The sequence below is a fragment of the Cheilinus undulatus genome, linkage group 7 (genome assembly GCF_018320785.1).
Source record: "Cheilinus undulatus linkage group 7, ASM1832078v1, whole genome shotgun sequence".
Classification (NCBI taxonomy): domain Eukaryota; kingdom Metazoa; phylum Chordata; class Actinopteri; order Labriformes; family Labridae; genus Cheilinus; species Cheilinus undulatus.
Genome location: NC_054871.1, coordinates 35,451,826 through 35,474,217, shown reverse-complemented (window position 1 = coordinate 35,474,217; position 22,392 = coordinate 35,451,826). Strand labels below are relative to the sequence as shown.

The 22,392-nt window shown below is 40.0% G+C and overlaps 1 protein-coding gene across 1 annotated transcript; it reads left to right on the top strand.

The window, feature by feature from the left end:
- Window positions 1-1,397: 1,397 nt before the first annotated feature.
- On the top strand, window positions 1,398-22,148 carry hapln4 (hyaluronan and proteoglycan link protein 4). The gene is made up of 7 exons (XM_041791892.1): window positions 1,398-1,533; window positions 5,045-5,180; window positions 8,856-9,045; window positions 10,070-10,242; window positions 11,795-11,910; window positions 16,052-16,238; window positions 20,986-22,148. The coding sequence occupies exons 1-7, from the start codon at window positions 1,531-1,533 to the stop codon at window positions 21,375-21,377; spliced, it is 1,197 nt and encodes a 398-aa protein (XP_041647826.1). The 5' UTR covers window positions 1,398-1,530; the 3' UTR covers window positions 21,378-22,148.
- Window positions 22,149-22,392: the final 244 nt, after the last annotated feature.

The following is a 22,392-nucleotide window of genomic DNA, read 5'->3' as shown; positions in this document are numbered from 1 at the left end:
TAATATGAAGTTGGTCCCCCTTTTGCAGCTATAACAACCTCCACGTGTCTTTGAAGGCTTTCCAAGAACTGTTGCCACAAAGTTGGAAGCGTAGCATTGCCATAAATGTCTCTGGTATGCAAAAGCATTTGGATTGCCCTTCACTGGAGATAAGGGGCCTAACTCAAACCCTGAAAACCAGCTCCGTACCATTATCACTCCTCTACCAAACTTCACAGATAGTACAACACAGTCAAGCAGGTAACGTTCTCCTGGCATCAGCCAAACCCACACTCACCCATCTGACTGCCAAAAAAAGCGTGATTGGTCACTCCACAAACCATGTTTTTGCTGCTCCACAGTCCAGGGTTGGTGTGTTTTACACCACTCCATCTAACACTCTGCACTGACTAGGCAATGTGAGGCTTGTGTGCAGCAATGAAAACCTATTCCGTTAAGTTTCCACTGCATGGTTTTTATGCTTACATTAATGCCAGTGGAAGTTTGGAACTCTTCAGCTATGGAATCAGCGGAGTGTTGGTGACTTTAACGCACCACATGCCTTAGCAGTCGTTGTCCCTTCTCTGTGATATTACATGGTCTCTCACTTCATGGCTGAGTTGCTGTTGTTCCTAAATGCTTCCACTTTCTAATAATATTACTCACAGTTGACTGTAGAATATCCAGCATGGATAACATTTCAGGAACTATCTTATTGCAAAGGTGGAATCCACCCCAGTACCACCCTAGAAACCCGTGAGCTCTTCAGAACGACCCAATTGCAATACTGCAATTCTGCAAAACCTGAACCCTCATTTCAGAGGATAAAAATTCATTGCGTACAAGCAGTGCTGGACTGGGGAAAAATGTTGCTCTGGCCTTTATGGCTTGGACCAACCCTTGACCAACAAATGGGCTTGTGTTGGCCATTGATTAGCAATAAAAATATCCTCAAAATTCCTAAGATAATCATATCCACCTCTAAGTGCATTGATCCACTGGATAATGCCCAGAAACCAGATTAACATGTTAGTCCTAAGTTCAATAAGGTTTATTATTTGGCATTAGAAATGTTCTCATTCCAGTACTCCAGTTAAAGGAAGCCAGAAAATAAGGTTGAGTAACAGATTCATTATGTCTTTAAAAATAGAATGTTATGATGAAAAAATAATTGGCAATATTTACTATCAGTCTAAAATATATAGTTATATGTATATCCTCGAACCATACATGACATTCTAATGGGTTTTAATGATAAATAGAAAGATATGGAACTTCAAACAGTGTAAAATGTTTGCAGTTTGACTTCTCCACACCATCTGCACTTTCTATTCTGTGCTGCGTCATCTGAGGACTGCAGGTCCCACAAACACTGCTGGTTCCCCTGCAGTGTGAGAGATCAGCGATGGGACTGGAAGCAGAGAGAGAGGGAGGGAGAGAGGCGAGTGCTGCTGCTGCTGCTGCAGAGCAACATTTAGCTCGGCTAAGAAGTTAAACGACACAGCGACACATCCTGATTCAACCAGGCTGTAATCCTGGTGTCATAGCACCATGGTAAGTTGACTTCTGTGCTCCATTAATACAACTGTACTCTGCACTTCACTGTGCTGCATGACAACTGCAGGGATGCTCATTGAACTCACCTTGAGGGAATGATGCAGGAAGGCTTTTTATCATTCTCATGTGCATGTAAAGTGGTTGCTTTAGTAAATCTACTTCACTGAGGCCTATTAGGATGTTATGAACTGCAGAAATCATGCCACTGTTTATAGATCAGATGTGGTTGTTCACACACGTCTGACAATGGAAGCCTTTAGCTGTGCACATGTAGCAGCATTTGTTACATGTGCATCTTGTTAGAATGCTGCTATCATTTCACCTGCAAAGTGGCAAAACCCATGCATCTGAGGATGTGTTTGTATTTTGCAGAAGGCTGCCTCCTTTGTAATCCATCATGGACTACGTCAGCATCACCTGGGGGGGGGGGGGGGGGGGGGGTGTCACATGCTGGCTTAAAATACACACAGGCATGCAGCTGTGTTTTGATGCATTGGCCACAGAGAACTTGCAGAGATAATTAGTGCTAAAGAAGAAAAAGCATCCATGTTGAATGTGTGTTCAAGTGTCTTTGCCCTTTAGCATGAACATGTTGCATGTGCAGAAAAACAACAGACTTATTCTTCTTATTCTGTGGTTCACATCTCCATACAGTATACTCCTTTGTTTACACTTGGACTCCACTGTGACAAACTTTCCCTTCGAAAAATTCCCAAACTTGCCCTTAAACTCATTCTTGGCAGCCAAGATAAAAAGTGCCAAACAAGCTTAACGTCTTGACTATCCTGAGAACGCTATCTCCTCTTTTCATACTGTGACTGTGAGCTCCACAGCTGGCACTTAGTATGGAAAGAAGACTCTGAAACCAAACACAGCAAAGACTGCTAACCTTATTTTCCTTTTTTGAGGAAGTTGAAGTAATTCAGTTTTCTGCAAAACTTAGTCCCCCTCACTGTGCAACTAAAATACCCAGCATTTTAACAGCTTAAATGTATGCACTCTCTGGAGGGGTTTGACCATGACTGAAAGGCAGAATGCAAGGGCAAAGGCTGGATTATGACCAGTGTTGGGAAAGTTACTTAAAAATAGTAACTCATTACAATTATTAGTTGTTGCTTGCAACAAGTAACTGAGTTAGTAACTGAGTAACTGCATTGTAAAAATAAATAGATGCTTTGAAAAGTAACTCAGGTGTTACTTTTTTTGCTTCAATCCTCACTATTGTACACATCACATTAAAGAGGTAGTGAACACTTTAACTTTTTTTTCAACTGTACACTGAGGTATCGACAGAACTATAATAAAACACATCAGTGTTGGTTTTATAGCTGAAATTTGCACCAAACTGATAAAAATCTGGATTTTACGGCTTTTAATTAGCTTTTTAATTAGCTTATGTGATGCAGAAACTGACCATCGGTAGGTTTCTACGTCACATACTCTATATAAAAGGCAGAGCGTTACACTATCCCGTCCTCTCCTGCCTGCACCTGCACTGTCTCGGCTCTGAAAGCTATAGTAACGCTGCTGCTGGAGCCAATGGACCAAACAGGTAGTGCTCAGAACCACCACGGTCCACCACGACACTATAGCCTGCGTCAGGGGACTCTAGAGGGGAAAACTCCTCCACTTTAAAAGATCGCTATGAGGCAGCAGTGTTGTGGGACTCTGTGGGTGTCTCTCTTTGACAAGAGGACATCACTGTCACCTCCGCCTCATCTCGAAAGCCCCCCTCCTTTTCCCCTCCCTCCTCTCAGAACCAAACTGCTCACTTTCTGTGCATTTTTTGAATTATGGAGGTGGGCGCAGTTAGCTCTGAGCCGGGGGTTCACTTACACTTTAATTTGTGTTGTTGTGACAGTGTGAGAGGAAATAACTGTAATGTCTTATAACATTGTAGCCATTATCATTATGTTGGAAAGTGATGAAACAGTAAAACACAGTTGAAATGTTTCTCACCTTTTGACACTATTAAAGCATTTTTACACTGTTTAAGGAGTCTAAAATAGATGTACTCTTCTGACAGGGAAAAGATTATAAATCTAAGCTGCACTCTAAATTTCTTTCTGCTTGGTGGTCCTATCCCTTGCCTTATTTTTTTTTTCTCGTTATTTCTCTGAAGGCAGCGGACTATACAGCTTATATCAGAAGTGTGTCTTCAACAACATACCTTGCTATCAGTCTGTTGAGTGCTTCCTTGGTGACACACTCTGCAGCTGGCGGTGAATTAAATCCAGCCTTGGTTGTTTGCATGGAGTGGCTCCTCTCTGCTTGGTCTGCCCAGCTAACGTTAGCTGTACCTGGGTTAGTGGTGTTTGTAGCATCCGGCTCTCTGGAAACTAGTTTAGCTGAAGCGTGTTGTTTCACTCTGTACTTAGTGAAGTTAAAATTACTGTTCTTGGAGGTGGAAAGCTTACTTCCCTGTTCTAAAGTAATGCTCATATTTCCAAGTCAGAGAGCTCACGCTCGAGTGCTCAGCCATGTGTGTGTTCAGTGTCTGTGCTTGTTTGTGTGTTTCTGCAGAGGCTATTCTCTGTCACAGGATGCTGATGTGCTTATGGTCCCGTCACGTCGTCCGCTGAACCGGATGTTTGCTAACCTTCATCAATGGGTCGTCGGCTGTAAAAGTAACGAGAAATGTGTGATAATGTGTGAAGTTTCTAAAAACCCCTCTGTTTCAGCCCCTCTCAGAACGAGCCATTTCTGTGTCTGTGGCTTTAAATGGTAATTAGCCGTCTGACTCCACCCCTGACCACACCCCTCTCAGGAAATGGATGCAGCACTCATGACATTACAGATACTTTTTGTTCCAAAGTTCAGACTGGAATTTGAACCATCAATCTTCCAGACCGAAGTCAGCAGGGTAACCCACTGAGCTATCCAGCATCTAAGCTGGCAACTGAGAGGATCAGTAGAGGAGGGTGGAACTTTTCTCCAAGTGGGGGAGGGCCAACCAAACCTGGGGGCGGGTACTTAGGCCCCTGGTGAGGTCACTAGGTGTAAAATCTGAGAGAGGCATGTTTCAGCACATATTTTCTGAAAGGTGGAGAAAGAGAGGGGGAGAGGGAATGGATTTTTTTGGTACTTTAGGGGATTGTGGACAGGCCAGGGACACATATTTGTGTTAGAAAAGCCTGAAAAAGTTTCTGATGCTCAGTTTGAACTTCAACAAGTCGTCTTGACCATGTCTTCATGCTAGATGCACAGAATTGCTGCCATGTGATTGGCTGATGAGCTCGTTGTGTTAACAAACAATTGAACATGTATACCTAAGAAAGTGGCTGGCGAGTGCACATTAAGTGCAATCCAAATTCTAACTGTCATAAAGTATTTGATTGTATCTTCTTGAGGTGATACCAGGATAACAGGATATCAGGTTGTGGTCCTTTTGGCACACCTTACCTCTGTTTTTAAGCTCTTAATTATGCCCCTGGAAAGCTACCATCTGGTCTTCCATTTTTGGTAAACCTGCGATAACCTCTATTCTCTGTTGTGTTCCTTCCTGCAGTTCTCAAAGCAGCAGCAGCAGCCCCTGGCCTTCGGAAAGACTTTTTCTGTACTTTTCTTCTTGACTTGTGCCCTCTCAGTGACTTCCTTGCCTGCTGATGTGGAGAAGGGTAGAAGAAAGGTGGTGCATGTGCTTGGTAAGGACATTTTCTTCTTCCCTCTTTCTTGCAGCTCAAAGTGGCTAAGCACTTCATTCTGAAATGATCTGCAAAGCTGTGACAGCATGTGCTAGATTTGAAAGGAATGTTATTAGAACGACACCCTTGAAACTTGGAAGATTGCATGCATTAAATCTGATGAAGGGCTTAACCAGTCAATGACAGATTTAAAGAGGAGAAAAGTCAGAAGACATAATGCCTTAGCTCTTTAAATCAGGGTTTCAACACTAATCTAGGATTTTGGATTAAGTTAGGGAATATTCATGTAAACTCTACTTTAAAGAGCCAAGTCTGTTGTAACTCTAAAATATAAATACATGAAATATCCTAAATGTCCCGTTTAGGAGTGAACCAAGAATTCATTTCACTTTAGATGCAACACACATTTCTACATTTTTTTGAGAAAATTGAGATGTCATGTGTTAATTGAATTATTAAATCTAATACTGTCTGTTTAAGATAATATTATCAGCAGTCCAGAGGTTATTAGAGATACGGATTATGGGGACATTCTCAGATGACTTAACCTTTATTCCTGCTTCTTGTGTTAATTATTTAAAGGTATAATCTGCAACAATTTAAACTTTAATATAGCAGATTTAAATAAATATACATTTTTGCACATTTGCTAACAATAAAAAAAAAAAAATACCACATTTACATAAGTATTCAGACCCTTTGCAACAACACGTGAAATTTAGTTCAGGTTCCTTCCATTTCACTCACTCTTTGTTGGGGTTTTTCTACAACTTGATAGGAGTCCACTTGTGGTAAATTGAATTGATTGGACATGATTTGGAAAGGCACACATCTCTCACAGCTAGAGGCCTCAAAGGTGGCAATGCATATCAAAGAAAAAATCAAGCCTTGAGGTCAAAGGGACAGCCTGCAAAGTTCAGAGACAAGATTGTTGCAATGCACAGATCTGGGGAAGGCTGCAAAAAAAAAGGTGTTACACTTAAGGTTCCCAAGAGCACAAACTGAGCAACTCGAAGAAGGAAGAAGGGCCTCATTAAAAGAAAAGACCAAGAACTGAACAGTCATTCCAGAGAACTTATTTGGCGATGAGACAAAGTTACAGGAGGACAACCATCATAGCAGTCCCCCACCGACCTGAGCATATGGTTGTGTGGCAATTAGGGGGCCTCTCGTCAGTGCAAAACACCCGAAAGCGCACTTGGCTTTCACATGAAGTTTTTTCAAACTCCAAGTAGGTTTTCATGTGTTTTGCATTAAAGAGCGGCTTCCACCTAGCCACTCTGCCATAAAACCAGATCAGTGGAGGACTGCAGTGATGATTGCCTTCTGGTTTAGAAATGACTTGCTGAAATATGCAAGGTTGACCCTGAAAGAGACGTAGTCTGGATGGGAGCACATCAACCCTGCTCTACCACCTCTTTATATTTTTCAGCATTGATAGTGCATTGCCAGATGTGTAAGCTACCCACACCATAAGCACTAAAGCAACCTCAGAGATGCAGACTTTTAAAGGGGACGTATTATGCAAAAATCACTTTTTTTTCAGGCTTTTCTAACAAAAATATGTTCCCCTGGCTTGTCTACAATCCCCTCAAATACCAGAAAAATCCATTCCCTTCCACCCTCCTTCTCCACTTTTCAGAAAATGTGTGCTGAAACAAGCCGTTCTCAGTTTTTCCCTCATGACCTCATGTGGGGAGTAAGCACCCACCTCCACATTTGGTTGGCCCTTCCTACTTGGAAGAAAGTTCCACCCTCCATTCCTGATCTTCCTCTCAGCCAGCTGAGATGCTGGATAGCTCAGTGGGTTACCCTGCTGACTTTGGTCTGGAAGATTGATGGTTTAAGTCCCAGTTAGGCCCTACACTTAAAGTGTCTGTAACATGGTAACATCAGGAGAGCCACATCGACTTCCTGAGAGGGGTGTGGTCAGGGGTGGAGTCAGACAGCTAATTACATTAAAAGTCACAGACACAGAAACAGCTCATTCTGAGAGGGGCTGAAACAGAGGGGTTTTTAGAAACTTCACAGGCATGTTTTGAGGACCTCCGAGACTAATATAAACTTGTCTTAAAGGGTAAAATATGTCTCCTGTAAAGTGTGTGCTCATAACAAGTTGGATGGTCCCTATCTGCAGGACACAGCTTCCATGGTTTTCAAACAGAATTTCAAGTTTTGATTCATCTGACCACAGAACAGTTTTCCATTTTGCCTCAATCCATTTAAAAAGAGATTTGGCCCAGACAATATGGCAAATATTTGACAGGCAATGATTTCTGAAAGAGGCCCATGCATGGTTTAAAGTACAGACTCATACCAGTTTTGAATGCAGTGCTGCTTAAAGGCCCGATGATCTTGAGCATCCAATATTGACCTTCAGCCTTGTCCCTTTAGCACAGAGATTTCTCCAGATTCTCCGAAAGTTTGGATGATATTATGCACTGTAGATGATTGGAAATTCAAATTCATTGCAATTTAATGTTGAGGAATTATTTTTCTGAAATTGTTCCACAATTTTAAGACAGTTTTTTACAGATTGGGGAACCTCTGCACATCTTCACCCCTGAGAGACTCTGCCTCTCTAAAAAGCCGCTTTTATACACAGTCATATTACAGACCAGTTTTCAGTTTACCTAATTAGCTGTTTTCTAATCAGCTTTTCCAGCTTTTTGCTGCTGTGTCCCTGCTATTTTAAGATGTGTTGCTGTCACCAAATTCAAAATGAGCTGATATTTTTCACAATCATTGTCAACATCTGATATGTTTTTATGTGCTATTGTGAATGAAATATGGGCAATGAGATTTGACAATCACTGCATTCTGTTACTATTTACATTCTACACAGCGCCCCAACTTTTTTGGAATTGAGGTGGTAGAATCACAAGATTCAGAAAAAGCAAACTGGAGCAAAGGTGAACTTTAATGTCTCTGCTTGGAAAGCCCTTGCTTGCCTTGTTTCTTTTGTTTCAGTGGGGGGTAAACAGCTTTGCAGAGAATAGAAAGCAGTGGCAGAAATTGCAGGCTGACATGGATAATTGTAGTTGCCTTTATATGGAAGAGCAGAAAAGTTGTGCAGATGCTTACTGAATGTTTCGAATTTAATAATCTTGTGTGTATGCAGTCCTTGGCAGCCATGGTACACAAACACAATCATGGCAGAAAAGCAAATACCTGCTAAAAACTCAGACTGGCTGTTGTTGTTGCTGCCCATTTGTAAATAGAAGCCTGTGGTTATCAATAGCCTTAGGACATTGCAGTGAAATGCTCTCGGCAGATATTGAGGCTAAAGTTTGGATAATGACAAGCTGTGGTGGATAAAGAGGGTAGCTGCACATTTTCTGGACTCTTAAGACCACGAAAAGTGCTCCTACTCTATCAACATGCTACATGCTGTGCACAAGCTGACTGGGTTTTATCCAATTTGGAGTCTTTTAACCCAATCCTAACAGACACAATGAAATAATGATTAAAATAACAGTTCTGAGCATTTTCATCGTATTTGTTGAAAAGACTACCAGGACTTAACTGCACAAAGGAGTGTGGTATCAGTGATGGGCATCCCAGTCATTTATCAGAAACAGTAAACGAAAAAAAATGTGACAAGAGACATAGTTTATCATTCTTGAATAAAATATTTTAACAACTTAGTCGTTCTCCTCCCTTCTCTCCTCCCAGAGGATGACAGTGGAGCAGTGATTGTGCAGACTGCTCCAGGTAAAGTGGTGACACATCGAGGCGGCTCCATCACTCTGCCCTGCAGATTCCACCATGAGCCAGAGAACACAGATCCTGCTCGAATCCGGATTAAATGGACAAAAGTGACTGACGCACTGCAGTTTGAAGATGTCTTTGTGGCATTGGGGAGGTAACATTTTTATGTGCATAATTCATCATATCATTGTCAGTCTTTATATCTCTACATTGCATCATTGATCTCTGTTATGGGACCCAATCCAACAAATATCCTCTTACTGACTGAATTTAACTGATAGTGATATAGCCTAGCCTAGCACACAGTATGATGTCATACATGACAGTGGACAGTGGAAATGCTATTGTTGACATTAGACTAACATGCTTTTAGTTGATAACATTCTGTGTTTTGCAGCCATAAAAGCAACAGAAAGTTAGTGAGTCAGTGAAACTTGTGAAGAACAGACTAAAAGAAATGTTTCTTCCTACTAGGGGTGTGATCTCACAACATACAAAAGCCAACTTACCTACAGTGTTGTGGAAAAGTATTTGCTCCCTTCCTAATTTCTTCACTTTTGCATATTTGTTGAATTCTTTAGATCATCAAACAAATTTAAGACAAAGATAACCTGAGTGAATAATAAGTGCGTGTTTAAATTATTATTTCATTTATGAAGGAAAAAAGCCACCCAAACCTGGCACTTAGAAAAAGTGAAAAAGTCCCCCACCAGCAAACAACGGTGAGAGCCATTATCCACAAACAGAGAAATTTTGGAACAGTGGGAAACCTTCTCATGAGTGGCTGGCCTACCAAAATTACTCCAAGACATATACAGAGAAATAAGAAATCAGAAGGCTGAATATATACGAGACATTGTTATGGTAAAATGTTTGGCTTTGCGCTTCATCCATTTATTTGCAGACATCTAATTCTGACACCTAGAGCTCTCTAAACTTTCAGTGTACAAATATGATCTACAAAGAATATCACTGGGAATTTGTGGGCAGGAGAATTCTAGAGCAGAAACACTGGAAACATGCCCTTTTTGCTGTCCAGGCATGGGTGGGATTTGAAAGGACATAATGTGTGATGTTATACATTAAAGGTCTACACAATCAAAGTACTCAGTTGAACCTGGCTTTTGTATGACAGAATGTTTCAAGAGAAGAAAAATATTTCCTGTCATGTCTTTCAGGCAGCAGCGTGTATTTGGGTCCTATAAAGGCCGCGTGTTTTTGGAGCAGGCGGGACCAGGCGACGCTTCAGTGATCATCCAAAATGTCACTCTGGAGGATTACGGGCGCTATGAGTGTGAGGTCACCAATGACATGGAGGACGACACAGGGTTTGTCAACCTGGACCTAGAAGGTCAGGAATTTACGATACTGAAAGAGATTTTGTTCAATAGTAACTAAACCCAGGAGTTTGGCTGGGGTGCATCTTCTCTTTATGTAATAGACAAAGCTGGGAGGGGGAGAGAGGGGAGGGATAGGACACGGCCACTCAGTCTTTGCACAATCATCATCATCATCAACAATACCATACAGTCTATGCTATGCTTTTGTGAGTTTGATCATTAGTGATTGTAAAATGATTCTACATGGTCCTGCAGAAACACAAGAATGTATGATATTAGTGAGCGATTACTGTTGAGCTCTAGTGATAATTCAGTTGCAGTAGTTTGGTTTGATCCTGTAGAGCAGTGGTTCCCCACCTTTTTTCCCAATCCCTCTGTTTATTTCTGAGAAAAGCTAAAGCCCAAAGGAACCCACTTGGAAAAATAAATATCAAGTTTATTTGCTTTAATTGACAAAATCCCAACATAATAGACCTACATGAACTTGTCAGAGTATAAACTACCCATTGTTTTGAAGGTGTATGAGGTCCACTTTAAATAAATAAATAAATAAAAATAAATAAATAGAGGATTTGTTAATTTTCAAGAAAAAATTTCAAGTTGAAAAAGTTGTAAATTTATTTTTAAAAATTCCAAAGTTTCAAGTTTAAAAGTCATATGTTTTCTGTGTTCAAAAAAGTTTGATTGTATGGTAGAGAACCCTACCAGATAAAGCTTTTTCCTTACACAAATCCTGCAGTTGAGAGCCTGAATAGAATTACACTTTTCACTGGGACTGATCAGGAAGGAACTACAGATTTCAACCCAGATTTGTTACATTATCATTATTATCTGGAATTAAGAGACATTTCTTTAAACTGGGGCTGTCAGACTACTGTTTCAATTTGGTTCTTGAATATTTTTGATGTTACAATGCCATAAATTTATGACTTTAGAAACGTGATTTTTTTTAGTTTATAAAGTCAAAATTTACATCTTTTTCAACTTGGAAATTTCATTTTTTTCATGTCAATTTAAGACTTTCTTTTTAAGGTTTCTTGTCAATATATGAGCTTAAAGACCCCTTGAGATCTCTGGTGCCCCAAACCCCAGGATGGGGACCAATGGTATGAAATACACTTCATTTCATAGCCTCTGAGGATACCTCATATCAGTTTTGTTTTTAACTCATGCACATTGTCTGATGATTGTTCAAAGCTGTAACTGTACAAATTTCAATAAAACTGCAGTAAAATCAACATTTCTAAAGCTTTTCTATGGAGGTCTATGAGCTGGATGCCTGAGTGCATGTGTAGCTGCTAGGAAACATCATTAGCTCTTGGTATTTAAGGGTGAGGCTTTGCCACTGGTCAGTATGAACATCTACACCTAAACATTTTTCTTCTAAACTGTGTGGTCTGTGGGGTTTGTTACACTTTAAAGCTCTGATGTTTTTAATGCTTTATCAAGTTAAAAATACCTCTTCATTAAAAAGAACTGAATTCATCTCACGAAACCTGAGTAAATGCATACAGTGAAATTAAGATTGCAACACTCACCAGTAGGTCTTTCTGTCCTCTACAGGAGTGGTTTTTCCCTACTACCCCCGTGAGGGGCGCTACAAGCTTAATTACCACCAGGCTGAGGATGCTTGCAAAAAGCAGGATGCAATTCTAGCCTCCCATTCTCAACTGCACAAGGTAACTTTATCATGTTACTATGGCTCAACTGTCGCATCAGTATGTAACAGGAGGATGAATGGGCCACTTTTATAGACCTCATCTGTAGTCTGTAGTGGTTGTTAAGACCAGTGCAGTGTGTCTACACTCTATGACAGTGTAAATATGCTAACTTATTGAACATGCTTAAATGGCTTTTTAATGGCTGACAAGACAAATAACAAATTAATGTTTAGAATTTTGGGGTGGCTAATCAGATTTCAGGGGGGACTCTGATCGGCCCTGGCTACCACTGGATCTGCCTCTTGAAGATGAGACCTGAACCATGTTTAGCAGAAAGAAGAGATGCTGACAGCTCATCTCCACATTCAGTGCTTAAAGTTGAATAGTGGGATTTATTTTGCAAATCAGACCTTGAGACTGAACAGATAGTGGAGCAAATAATTCTGATTTGTGTTTCTATTTGCTGCTGTAATCCTTTTGTCTTCATCTGTGAGGGCATCAAGAACCAAGATATTAGTTTTAGATTGAGATTCATAAATTAATATTTCACACTCTCATCTCACTATAGTTATGAAAGAAATAACAAATCAACAAATTCTTCATGTCTAAATGTTTACAGAATTAACATGTCTGTACCAGTAAGAAGGAAAATACAGTCTAGTACAAGCTCTGTTTTCAAATGTGTTATCTTATTTCTAGAATCTGTTGTGGGCCATTTAAAAATGGACCACAGCCGCATTTAGCCTCTGGGCTGCAGTTAGGACACTCCTGATCTACAGTATATTAAATATACTATCCTAATATTAAAGGTATAGTTCATTATTTTTGATTAGGGGATTTTAGAGGTATTAATTTGGTAGTAAGCAGGGCTGGACTGGTAAGGCCGGCCATACACTGCAGGATTTTAAGCCAGATTTTAGGCAAGATTTGACCCCTCCAACGATTTTGGGGGTGTATACCTACTGGAGCCACATTGCAAACGGTTATTTGTCTGAGTACTCTGCATGTGTGTGGTGTCAACATGATTAATTTACTGCTCCAAATCGCGTCGTAGCCTCCCAGATCCTGAATTGTAAATATCATTGATATTTACGATGTTTGATATTTACGATTCTAGGTCGTAGTGCTGCTGACAGAGTACCTACAACAACCAATGAAAGCGAGCACACCGGGTAGCGTCACCAGACAGATCATACGTACTTTCACCACCCACAACCATAAACACAACTGTACCTTAATTCCAGCCAGGATTTCGTCCTGAGTCTTTCTTTTGTTTTATGATTTTTGCTGCACCTGTAACACATGCCAGGACAGCCTGTTGCGGAGAGGCAGCAAGATGGTATTGACAGACATGTTTTTTTTTTTTTTTTTCTGAAGTCACGTGATCACGTGAGGTCATAGGCAGGTCAACAGGTGTGTGGTCTTCAGTGATCTGACAGTCTGGCTGAGTCGTCGAGTTTGCGTTAGGAGGATTAAAGATGAAAAATCAATGGAAACTGTCCTGAAGTCTGTGGTCTCCCACAGTTTAAAAATCTTTTCAGATTACAGAATTGTCTAGTGTGTGGACGGCCTAAGCTGGCATTCAGTGCATTTTCCAGGTGGGCTGAAGAACTTTGGGGCCACTATAATTTGGGGCCACTTATTCATTTATTTATTCATGTAATATATTTACCTCAGCAAACAAGAGAGTCTAGAAAGTGACAATATACTTAATTTTATTTGTCAGTCATTTCATACTCAGCTATCTAGTAGTCTGGGATTTTGTTCTGCTAGACCAATTAAAGGGCATGAAGAAACACTGTAGTTATGTCCTGTTCAACTGAAGTAAAAGCCTGGTTTGCACCAAAAGATGCAAAGGCCAAATTATCTTCCCAGTCCAGTGCTGGTGGTAGGTATTTCAGCCCCAGGAGCTGCCAGTCAGTCAGCATGGACCCTTTAAGGGGAGACCAGCCAGAGTAGACAAAGTAAACCATGATTTTCTTCATTTTATTTGCTTTATCTTATAATGAGCTATGTGATTCAAAGAGGCCTGTTTGTTGGGATACATCGCCTAGCTTCTGTGTTTGCACGTTGACTAGTCACTCCCTAAAGAGGCCATACTGACTTACATCTCCTGTGTTTGATATTCTTACTCATCTTTCCCAAACTTAAGTATGCTGTGGCCCAGTTTGAAGCCCAAAAATACTCTGGAGCCAACTAAATCCCAAACACAACTGTACCATGAGACTCTAAGTATTGACCTCCATATTTTTCAGGCATGAACAGAGAAATCCAATACAAATGCTTAGCTTTTGAAGACATTAAGGTTACCAGGGAAGAGTTTGTTGAGTTAAAAAGTATATTTATAGAGATGAATGTTAGAAAGAAAATGTAACTTTGCCAAGGCCTGATCACAACAAAATGAATGGCACTGGCTTGTCAATTGTACTTTATGACTCAAATTCTTTTCTTAAGCCGGGTATACACTGTGCAATTTCAAGTCGACTCTATGATAATTGTGGCAGAATGTCAGCTGACACTGTGCAACTGAAATGCTTACGACGCATGACAGTCACACACAAATGATGTGCTCATACTATACAGCACCACCTGAGCGCTCACACTGTAAGAGTGAAGTCAGAATGGACTGTGACAAAAATCTGTGGAGTTTTCTTCGATAAAGTCTCCCACTCTGAGGTTGAAGTGGCATCCAGTCATATCCTCGCTCACTCATTCTCTCTCTCTCTCCCTGTGTCAGCTGAAGGTCTGTGGGTATGAAAATGTCCTGTTTTTTTTATTTTCTTTATTATAGTGGGGGTGGAGGAGCATTCGAAAGTCATTACTGCTTTTGCCATGATGATGTAAGATGTTGTCTGACTGTTGACAAAGGAAACAATACCCCAAAGTTAAGGATTCTGCTCATGGCTCTGCTCTCACTGTCAGAGCGTCTGGAGTTGTATGACCAAAATATCAAACATGTCAGAAATCCTTTACTAGCAGTAATGCCTCCAAAGGGAGAGATAGATTCTTATAATCAGAAGGAAAGTGGTTTTAGCATTTAATGGAGTGTCACCAGTTAAACTGTGACACTAGTTCTGTCTTGCAGACAAAATAAATGATTAAAAAGATGACATCTAATTTACAATCTCTAGTGTTTAGTTGATTCCAAGACTTCTAGGGAGAAATTTGTATCATAAATACTAATATTGTTAATATGTAAATGAGTATTTTCTGATCTTTTTCAAAATGTCAATTTCAAAAATTATATTTATAGATTATTATAACTGGCCTCTGTCGGCACACCTGCAATACCTCCAGGGCCCGCCTACTTAGGGAAGCGTTGTTCTAACTGTTAGGGGTGTAACACAGGGGGAAAAGGGTACTGATTACCCTGGCCCACAGTTGGGAGGGGCCCTTGAGGAGCCTGCAAGTGTGTTTTTATCTATTTTTTTCTTTTTAATTAGTGTCATTATTGAATCAAAAACAACAAAATGAATGGGTCAACAGACTGAAATTTGTATCAAATAGAGTAAAATAAATACTGGGGGGCCTCAACTCCTCCCTTAAAAATGTCCAAATGGTATAGTCCAGTGCTGCGAAATAATGCAAGTAAATTCAGTTTAACCATGGTAAAAATATTGCTTATAAATCAGGAAATTATTTCTCTCAATTACATTAAAATACATATATATTTGTAAAAAATGATGCAACATTTGTTGCTTGGCTAGTCAGTTGAGGGGGGACCTGTGTAATATTCCTTCTGGGGGCCCAAAATCCATAGCTACACTCATGCTAACTGTTGGCAACATCATACAACTGGACCTGAGACAGGAGCTAATGCAGCTTTAGCTCATCAGTGCTCAGAACAAAAATACAAATATGTCTGCCTTCTGCACCACTTTAATTTACAAGCCTCATTTTTAGCTGTTGTACTAAATTAACTGGCTACAAACCTCGTTAATAATCTGTTTCAGAGTAGCAGTAAGTCTGAAATTAAAATATGCAAATTACAGCACAGAAATTTCACTGCAGGTCCATCCTCCTATTTAAAAAAAAGGCTAACATACTGAAGTCCTGTGCTAATGGACTAATGTCAGAGGAGATAAGCCAAAATCTTTCTCCTCCCAGTAACGTGCATAATCCTTCATGACTGGCTCCTCAACTTTATCTCCCTCTACAGGCCTGGCTGGAAGGACTAGACTGGTGTAATGCAGGATGGCTGGAAGATGGCTCAGTCCAGTACCCTATTGCTCATCCTAGAGACCAGTGTGGACGCAAGGACACCCCTGCTGGCATTCGTAACTATGGCTACCGGCACTTGGAGGAGGAGCACTATGATGCTTTCTGCTTCACTTCCAAGCTTAACGGTGAGAGAGAGAGAGATGTGACTGCAGTGGTGTGTGCATGCATCTGAAGATCACACTTTGTAATCCATCAACATGATCTATCGAGTTTACCCAACATCAGAGGACATATGAAAAGAAAAAGGAATGGGTTTTTCAGGGTGCTACTCTGCTTCTGTTGCACTGTTGTAGTAAAGAAGAATATGCAGTATCGTCTCCTGTTGTGTATTGGGATTTAAGGGTCATGTCTCTGATCTCTTTTTGTGATCTAACAGTCCTGGGGCCATTGGATTTAGATCAGGCTGTGTTGATGCTGCTCTGTCAGAACCCCAAAGTCCTCTGGGCTCTAAATATCGCCTTTTATATCATCAGTGTTACATCACATTCCCACAGAGGGTTTGTCAGCGTCTACACAACACCTCCAGGCTCATAAGCTCACACAAACTCAGAAAAGTTGAGGATCAGATATGTTTTTACATCATAAAGATCTCACGTAGTCTTGGGGGACTGAAACAGGGCTGTATGAGGAGAAAACATCTGAGAAAAGTTATTTGTCTTTCATTTTGAGAGATCAGCTATAAATATTTATAAAAGATAGTGATATGTCTGTTATTTTGTAAAAAAAAAGACCTACATAATTCCTTATGAGTTCAATGGAAGTATTATTCTCTTATCACTTTTCTGAGTTTCCACTGTACATGTCCTAATAATTTTAAATGCTATTTAATTATTGATTTAATTATTTAGGCATATATGCATTTATTTATAATATATTCCTTTATACAGGGCTGTCCAACAGTTAAAATTTCTAAGCATGATTAATCTCAAGATACTAAAAGTTACAGTGCCTATGAAAAGTATTAAACCTATTGGATCTTTACCCTTTATTACCAAAAAAATCCCCAAAAAACCTTAAATGTCAAAGTGAAAACAGATTTCTACAAAGTACTGTCAATAAAATATCAAGTCATGTTAAAGAAGTGACTGCATTAATATTCACTCCTGTTAAGTCAGTATGTGGTAGCTGCAATCACAGCACTGAGTCTGTGTGGATAGGTCTTAATCTAGCTTGCACATCTGGCCACTCGATTTTTTTTACTCCATTCTTCTTTACAAAATTGCTGAAGCTGGCATGACCAGACCTTTTCAAGTCCAGCCACAAAAACGGTCCTGAGGATTTCACTGAGGATATCTCTGTACTTTGTCCCATTCAGCTTTCCTTCAACCCTGACTAGTCTCCCAGTCCCTGCTGCTGGAAAAATACCCCCACAGCATGATGCTGCCACAACCATGCTTTACTGTTGGAATGCTATCAGAGAGGTGTCTGGTTTCCTCCATACATAACATTTAGAACTGAGGCCAACCAGTTCAATATTGGTTTCATCAGACTAGACAATCTTCTGAGTCCTTCAGGTGCTTTTTTCCACACACTCCAAGCAGGCTTTCAAATGTTTTTCACTGAGGAGAGGCTTCCATCTAGCCACTTTGCCATAAAGCCCAGATTGGTGGAGCACTGCAGTGATGGTTGTGCTTCCAAATCTTTGTCCCATCTCCACACAAGATCTCTGGATCTCAGTCAGAGTGACCACCAGCTTGGTCACCTCTCTTACTAAAGCACTTCTTCCCTGATTGCTCAGTTTGGCTGGGCGGCCAGCTCTTAGAGGAGGTCTGGTAGTGCCAAACTTCTTCCATTTATTTCTTTATTTATTTCTTTTTATTACAAGAAATATAATTCTAATTTCTTTTCACATACAAATTAATCACTTATTGAGAGTCTAATAGTGGAATATGTTAAAACTAAATAAATTAAGCAAATACAACATAAAAAACAGTCTTTATGATGATTGTCTTTTTAATTTCATTTTTTTTCTAAAGTGTAGCTAAAACGTGTACACATGAGCTTTACGTTCTTTATCTTACAAAACAGTAAGCAGGATTATTCAGCTTTAAAACACTGACTATGTATGTTAGAGAAACAATTGAAGCTCATTGTTAGTTCATGGAGGACACAGTAGTCCAACACCCAGCTGTGATCAGCTGACGGCCAGCTGATCCCAGTTATCACCTCCCAGCTCCCACAGCCAATCACAGCTCTTTCCCTCAAAGCAGTGGTGTATTTAAACATGACGTACTTCTCACCAATCCCTGCTTGCATTAATGCTGATGTGCTATGCTGCTGCTGCTGGCAAAGCTTAACCTCCTCCACCCAAGCCTCCTCCTTTATAGCGTAAAGCTTGTTGCACCCTCATATTGAGATTAATGCTACTAGGGATTAATTGCTTTTGAATGAATTTCATTGTAATCAGTACACATTGTCATTAATCTTTAATCTTTTGAGCAGAGCCTTCTATGTGTAGTGAGAACCTAGGGTAGCCAAACGAACTTCTTCTCATCTGAGTGAGAAAGGACGGACCTCTTCCCCTCCTAAAGTTTTATTACACTTTTTTCAGTCTTTGTGGAGTCTAAGTGACACCTCAACACCCCAACTTAAAGACGCAAGACCAGAAAGAGCTTAACAAACTCCATTAGTGCCTGGTACATCCTGATGGTTGTTTTATTTAAGATAATTCATGCCAAGACAATTCAAACACTCCCAAACTCTCAGGCCATAAAAATCTCACCTCCCTGTGGGATCAATGGGAGGACACTGATAGCCATAAACTCCATATGTCTGCTCTACTATCCTGACCACATGAACTGCAATCCTCCAAAAGGACTATAATCATATGTTTGGTCTACACTACGTCTCCACAGGTGCCTTCGGGACGAAGAGTGCAGCACATGGATATAAATTTTGTTTAGATTGCTCTAAAAATCATGAAAAAAAGATCGCTGCTGCGGAACTCTGAAATCTTTCCTGGATCCACATTGCCCCCTTGTGGTCGTTTTGGTTATTACAGCCTTCCAAGACGAGACTGGAGACGGATTAAATAATCCGATTTATACTATGCATGCTCATTTACCTTTTGTTTGTTGACTATGTAGAATATAATGTGATGTTGCCATGTCATCATTATATATACTGTTTATGTTATTTTTGCTTAACTCATATAATGGTAATTATTATTATTATTATTATTATTAGCCAAGCACACTTGGGATAAGGATAGCAAATTCAGAATGTGAAATCTGCGCGTCTCTTAATATTATTTCACGGTGCTATATTTGCTACTTTATTTTATAATGTAGTAGACTTTTATCAGAATGAAGGATGAATCTGAAACACGATACGTGTCTTAGACCAGGAGTAATCGCGACCCCGCCTTCTTCTTTAAAAGAGAGTGTCCTGCTCTCTTTTCCTCAGTTCTCTTCTACGCTACTTCTTTCTACTTTTGCTCATTTTGCTTTGTTTCAGTTTTTGCACGCTCTCAAGCAGCTTCACGTCACGTCTCTCTCTCTCCTTACTCTAACACCGACGTGTTTGCTTTTGTTTGTTTGTTTCTGGTCAACTTTTTCTTCCGTCGGCCTTTAGTTTCTTTTGGACCGTTTCTTGTTTTGGCCTTTGAGATCTCCTCCAGCCTTTTAATTCCAGCCGCTTTTTCTTGGGGACGCTCCTGTAAGACTCTTCTTTTTCTGTAACCGCGGCTCTCCAATTTTTCAAATTTGTAATCTTGTGTTTTTAATAAATCTGTAAAACGCATTCACTTCTCCATTTTATTTTTGGAAGTAACAGTCAATGTATGGAGAATTCACCCTTTAGTTATGAGATTGATTCATAATTGATTTTATTAATTGATAATCTAAAATCTGTTTTTAATTTTAAAATTACTATTTTTCCGACTGATTATTGGTTAATCAATCGGTGGTGCCCCATTTTTTTCCACGAGGTTTATTTAACATTTATCAGTGATTTCTCCCCTATCACTACATATGCCAAGTAAAACTGTATATCAATTTTGCAATAAAATGGTAAAATGTATGATGAGAGTGTTCCTGACTGAAGTTGTCTTTACTTGAAATAATGATAAATAATTTAAAACCATGACTTCAAACCTGCATGTGGATCTTTGAAGTTTGGAAAAGACTTCACACTTTTGCAGCTTTTAAAAGTGAATTGAATTTGTATTAACAAAAAAAGACTTCATCTTTATTTGAATCTGACTTATTATTATTATTTGGGGATATAGTGTTAACTGGAACAAAATTCTTTGCTTCAGTGAGTTAAAAGTTGCATGTTAGAACCAATTGCTCATGGCCTCCCTTGTGTGTTAATTATTGCGGACAGTCTGTTGTGGGCAGGAGGTTTGAGCTGTGGCATGACCGATACTGTTTCTCAGTCCAGCTGGAAGAGATTTCCTGAGCGTCCTCTGGGGAAATATGAGAAAATATTCTGCCTCTCTAATAGCCAGTAGTCGCATAAACAAGCATAAAATCAATGGCTGCGCCAAGTGCAAAGCTGAGGCTGCTCACTTGAAATTCATGAGACAAAAAAACACTAAGCTCATTATTCTTGGTGGACTCTAACTTCTGCTTCTTTCTTTATCATGAATTTGTGATTCATTTCAGTTCTTCAGCCAATCATGATGCCAATTTCTTTAAAACTACTAGATAAAGTGTTCCAAGAGCTGATATGAAAGCAGGAAATGGTTTTCCAAGAGTCATTTGGATTGGGGTCCGCTCAGTATTGTCTTTGAGGGATATTTTCTGAGAGATGCCAAGAAAACTGGGACTATTTTTCTCAGGGCTCAGTTTGTTTCTTGGTCCCTAACTCTTCTCTAAACCCCGAATTTTCTTCTCCTCTTATAACAAACATCCCCTTCTCTCTTCTCAGGGAAAGTGTACTTCCTCAAACGCTTTAAGAAGGTGAACTACGCTGAGGCAGTGAAAGCCTGTGTTCGAGATGGTTCGGTGGTGGCCAAAGTGGGACAGCTGTACGCTGCATGGAAGTTCCAGCTGTTGGACCGCTGTGAGGCAGGCTGGCTGGAGGATGGCAGCATCCGTTATCCCATCGTCAATCCCCGCTCTCGCTGTGGAGGAGCCCAACCAGGTGTCCGACACCTGGGCTTTGCTGACAAAAAGTTCCGCCTATATGGGGTCTACTGTTTCCGCAAGAACAAGGATGAAACAGCAGATGGTCCCAGAAAGACAAAAAGCACCACTGATAGTTTTACAAGCACAAAGAGCAACAACAGCATCCCGATGAATGCTACAAAGGCGATTTAAAAAGGACAGACTGAAAAGAGCAATTTTAGATATGACTGCAACAACTGTCGCCTAGCAGCCAGTCTCCATTCACTGCTTTTAAAGAAACAGCCATGGACAAGATGTTCTTATTTGCCAGATAGAAGACGATGAGCTGTGTAAAATTAAGCGTGACATCTTTATTAGGGTGATTTTCCTTTGTCTCCAGTCAGTCAGTCATCTAAAGACTTGAGTATGTTAGCACAGCTGTTCCAAGATTAAACAGGAGCTCCATCATCACTCAGCTACAAATCAGATCAGAGTCTGCCATGAATCTTCTTGTTTACATGCTTAGGGATAATTTTTTTGGCTCTGATCTGAGCCAGAAACCAGCGCCAGGGTGAAATAAACATGTACTGGGTGAAACAGGATGATCAGTCTGATAGTATGGAGAAAATCCAAAATGCCTTGTAAGTTTTGACTGCACCGAGTTTAATTGCCTGTATCTGAGTGCCATGCTTGGTTAGCAAACCCTCTGGCACGAGTGATTCATTTTTCTCATTATCGAAAACCTGGCAATCTCATCATCGGAGCTTAACAAGCCCAGTAGTGGATACCGCACTAGCACTAAAATATTTGCACTTTAAAGACATGAGGCTTTATTTGATAATAGCTTAGACTAAAGCAAGCATGTAGTGCTTGGCTGAGAATAGCAACTCAGGCTGAATAAAGGGTTTAAAAAATCAACAATAAATGCTAATTACCCTACATACTGCAACTTTAAGCTACCAGGGTCATGAACTATATGGTGAATGTTACAAGCAACAATCTTTAATACAGAGAATGTTTGACATTAAAAGTTGGATGTTGACAAAAATAAATTTCTTGAAATTCTTGTTGTCCTTGAATGTGCTTTCTTGTGTCATTTTTAAATTCCAGAGCTATGAAAATGAGTAAACAAAAAGTTGATATAAGCAGGGGAGCTTTTTGGATCACTAAAGGGTCTATTAAGTTTAAACAAATGGATATGGGTTGCATTCATAATATTTTTCTCAAA

Bases quoted from the DNA above. Each gene is read 5' to 3' on its own strand.
- hapln4 (XM_041791892.1), top strand. The intron at 5,181-8,855 runs GTAAGGACATTT...CTCTCCTCCCAG, and splicing joins AAAGGTGGTGCATGTGCTTG to AGGATGACAGTGGAGCAGTG. The intron at 10,243-11,794 runs GTCAGGAATTTA...TGTCCTCTACAG, and splicing joins TGTCAACCTGGACCTAGAAG to GAGTGGTTTTTCCCTACTAC.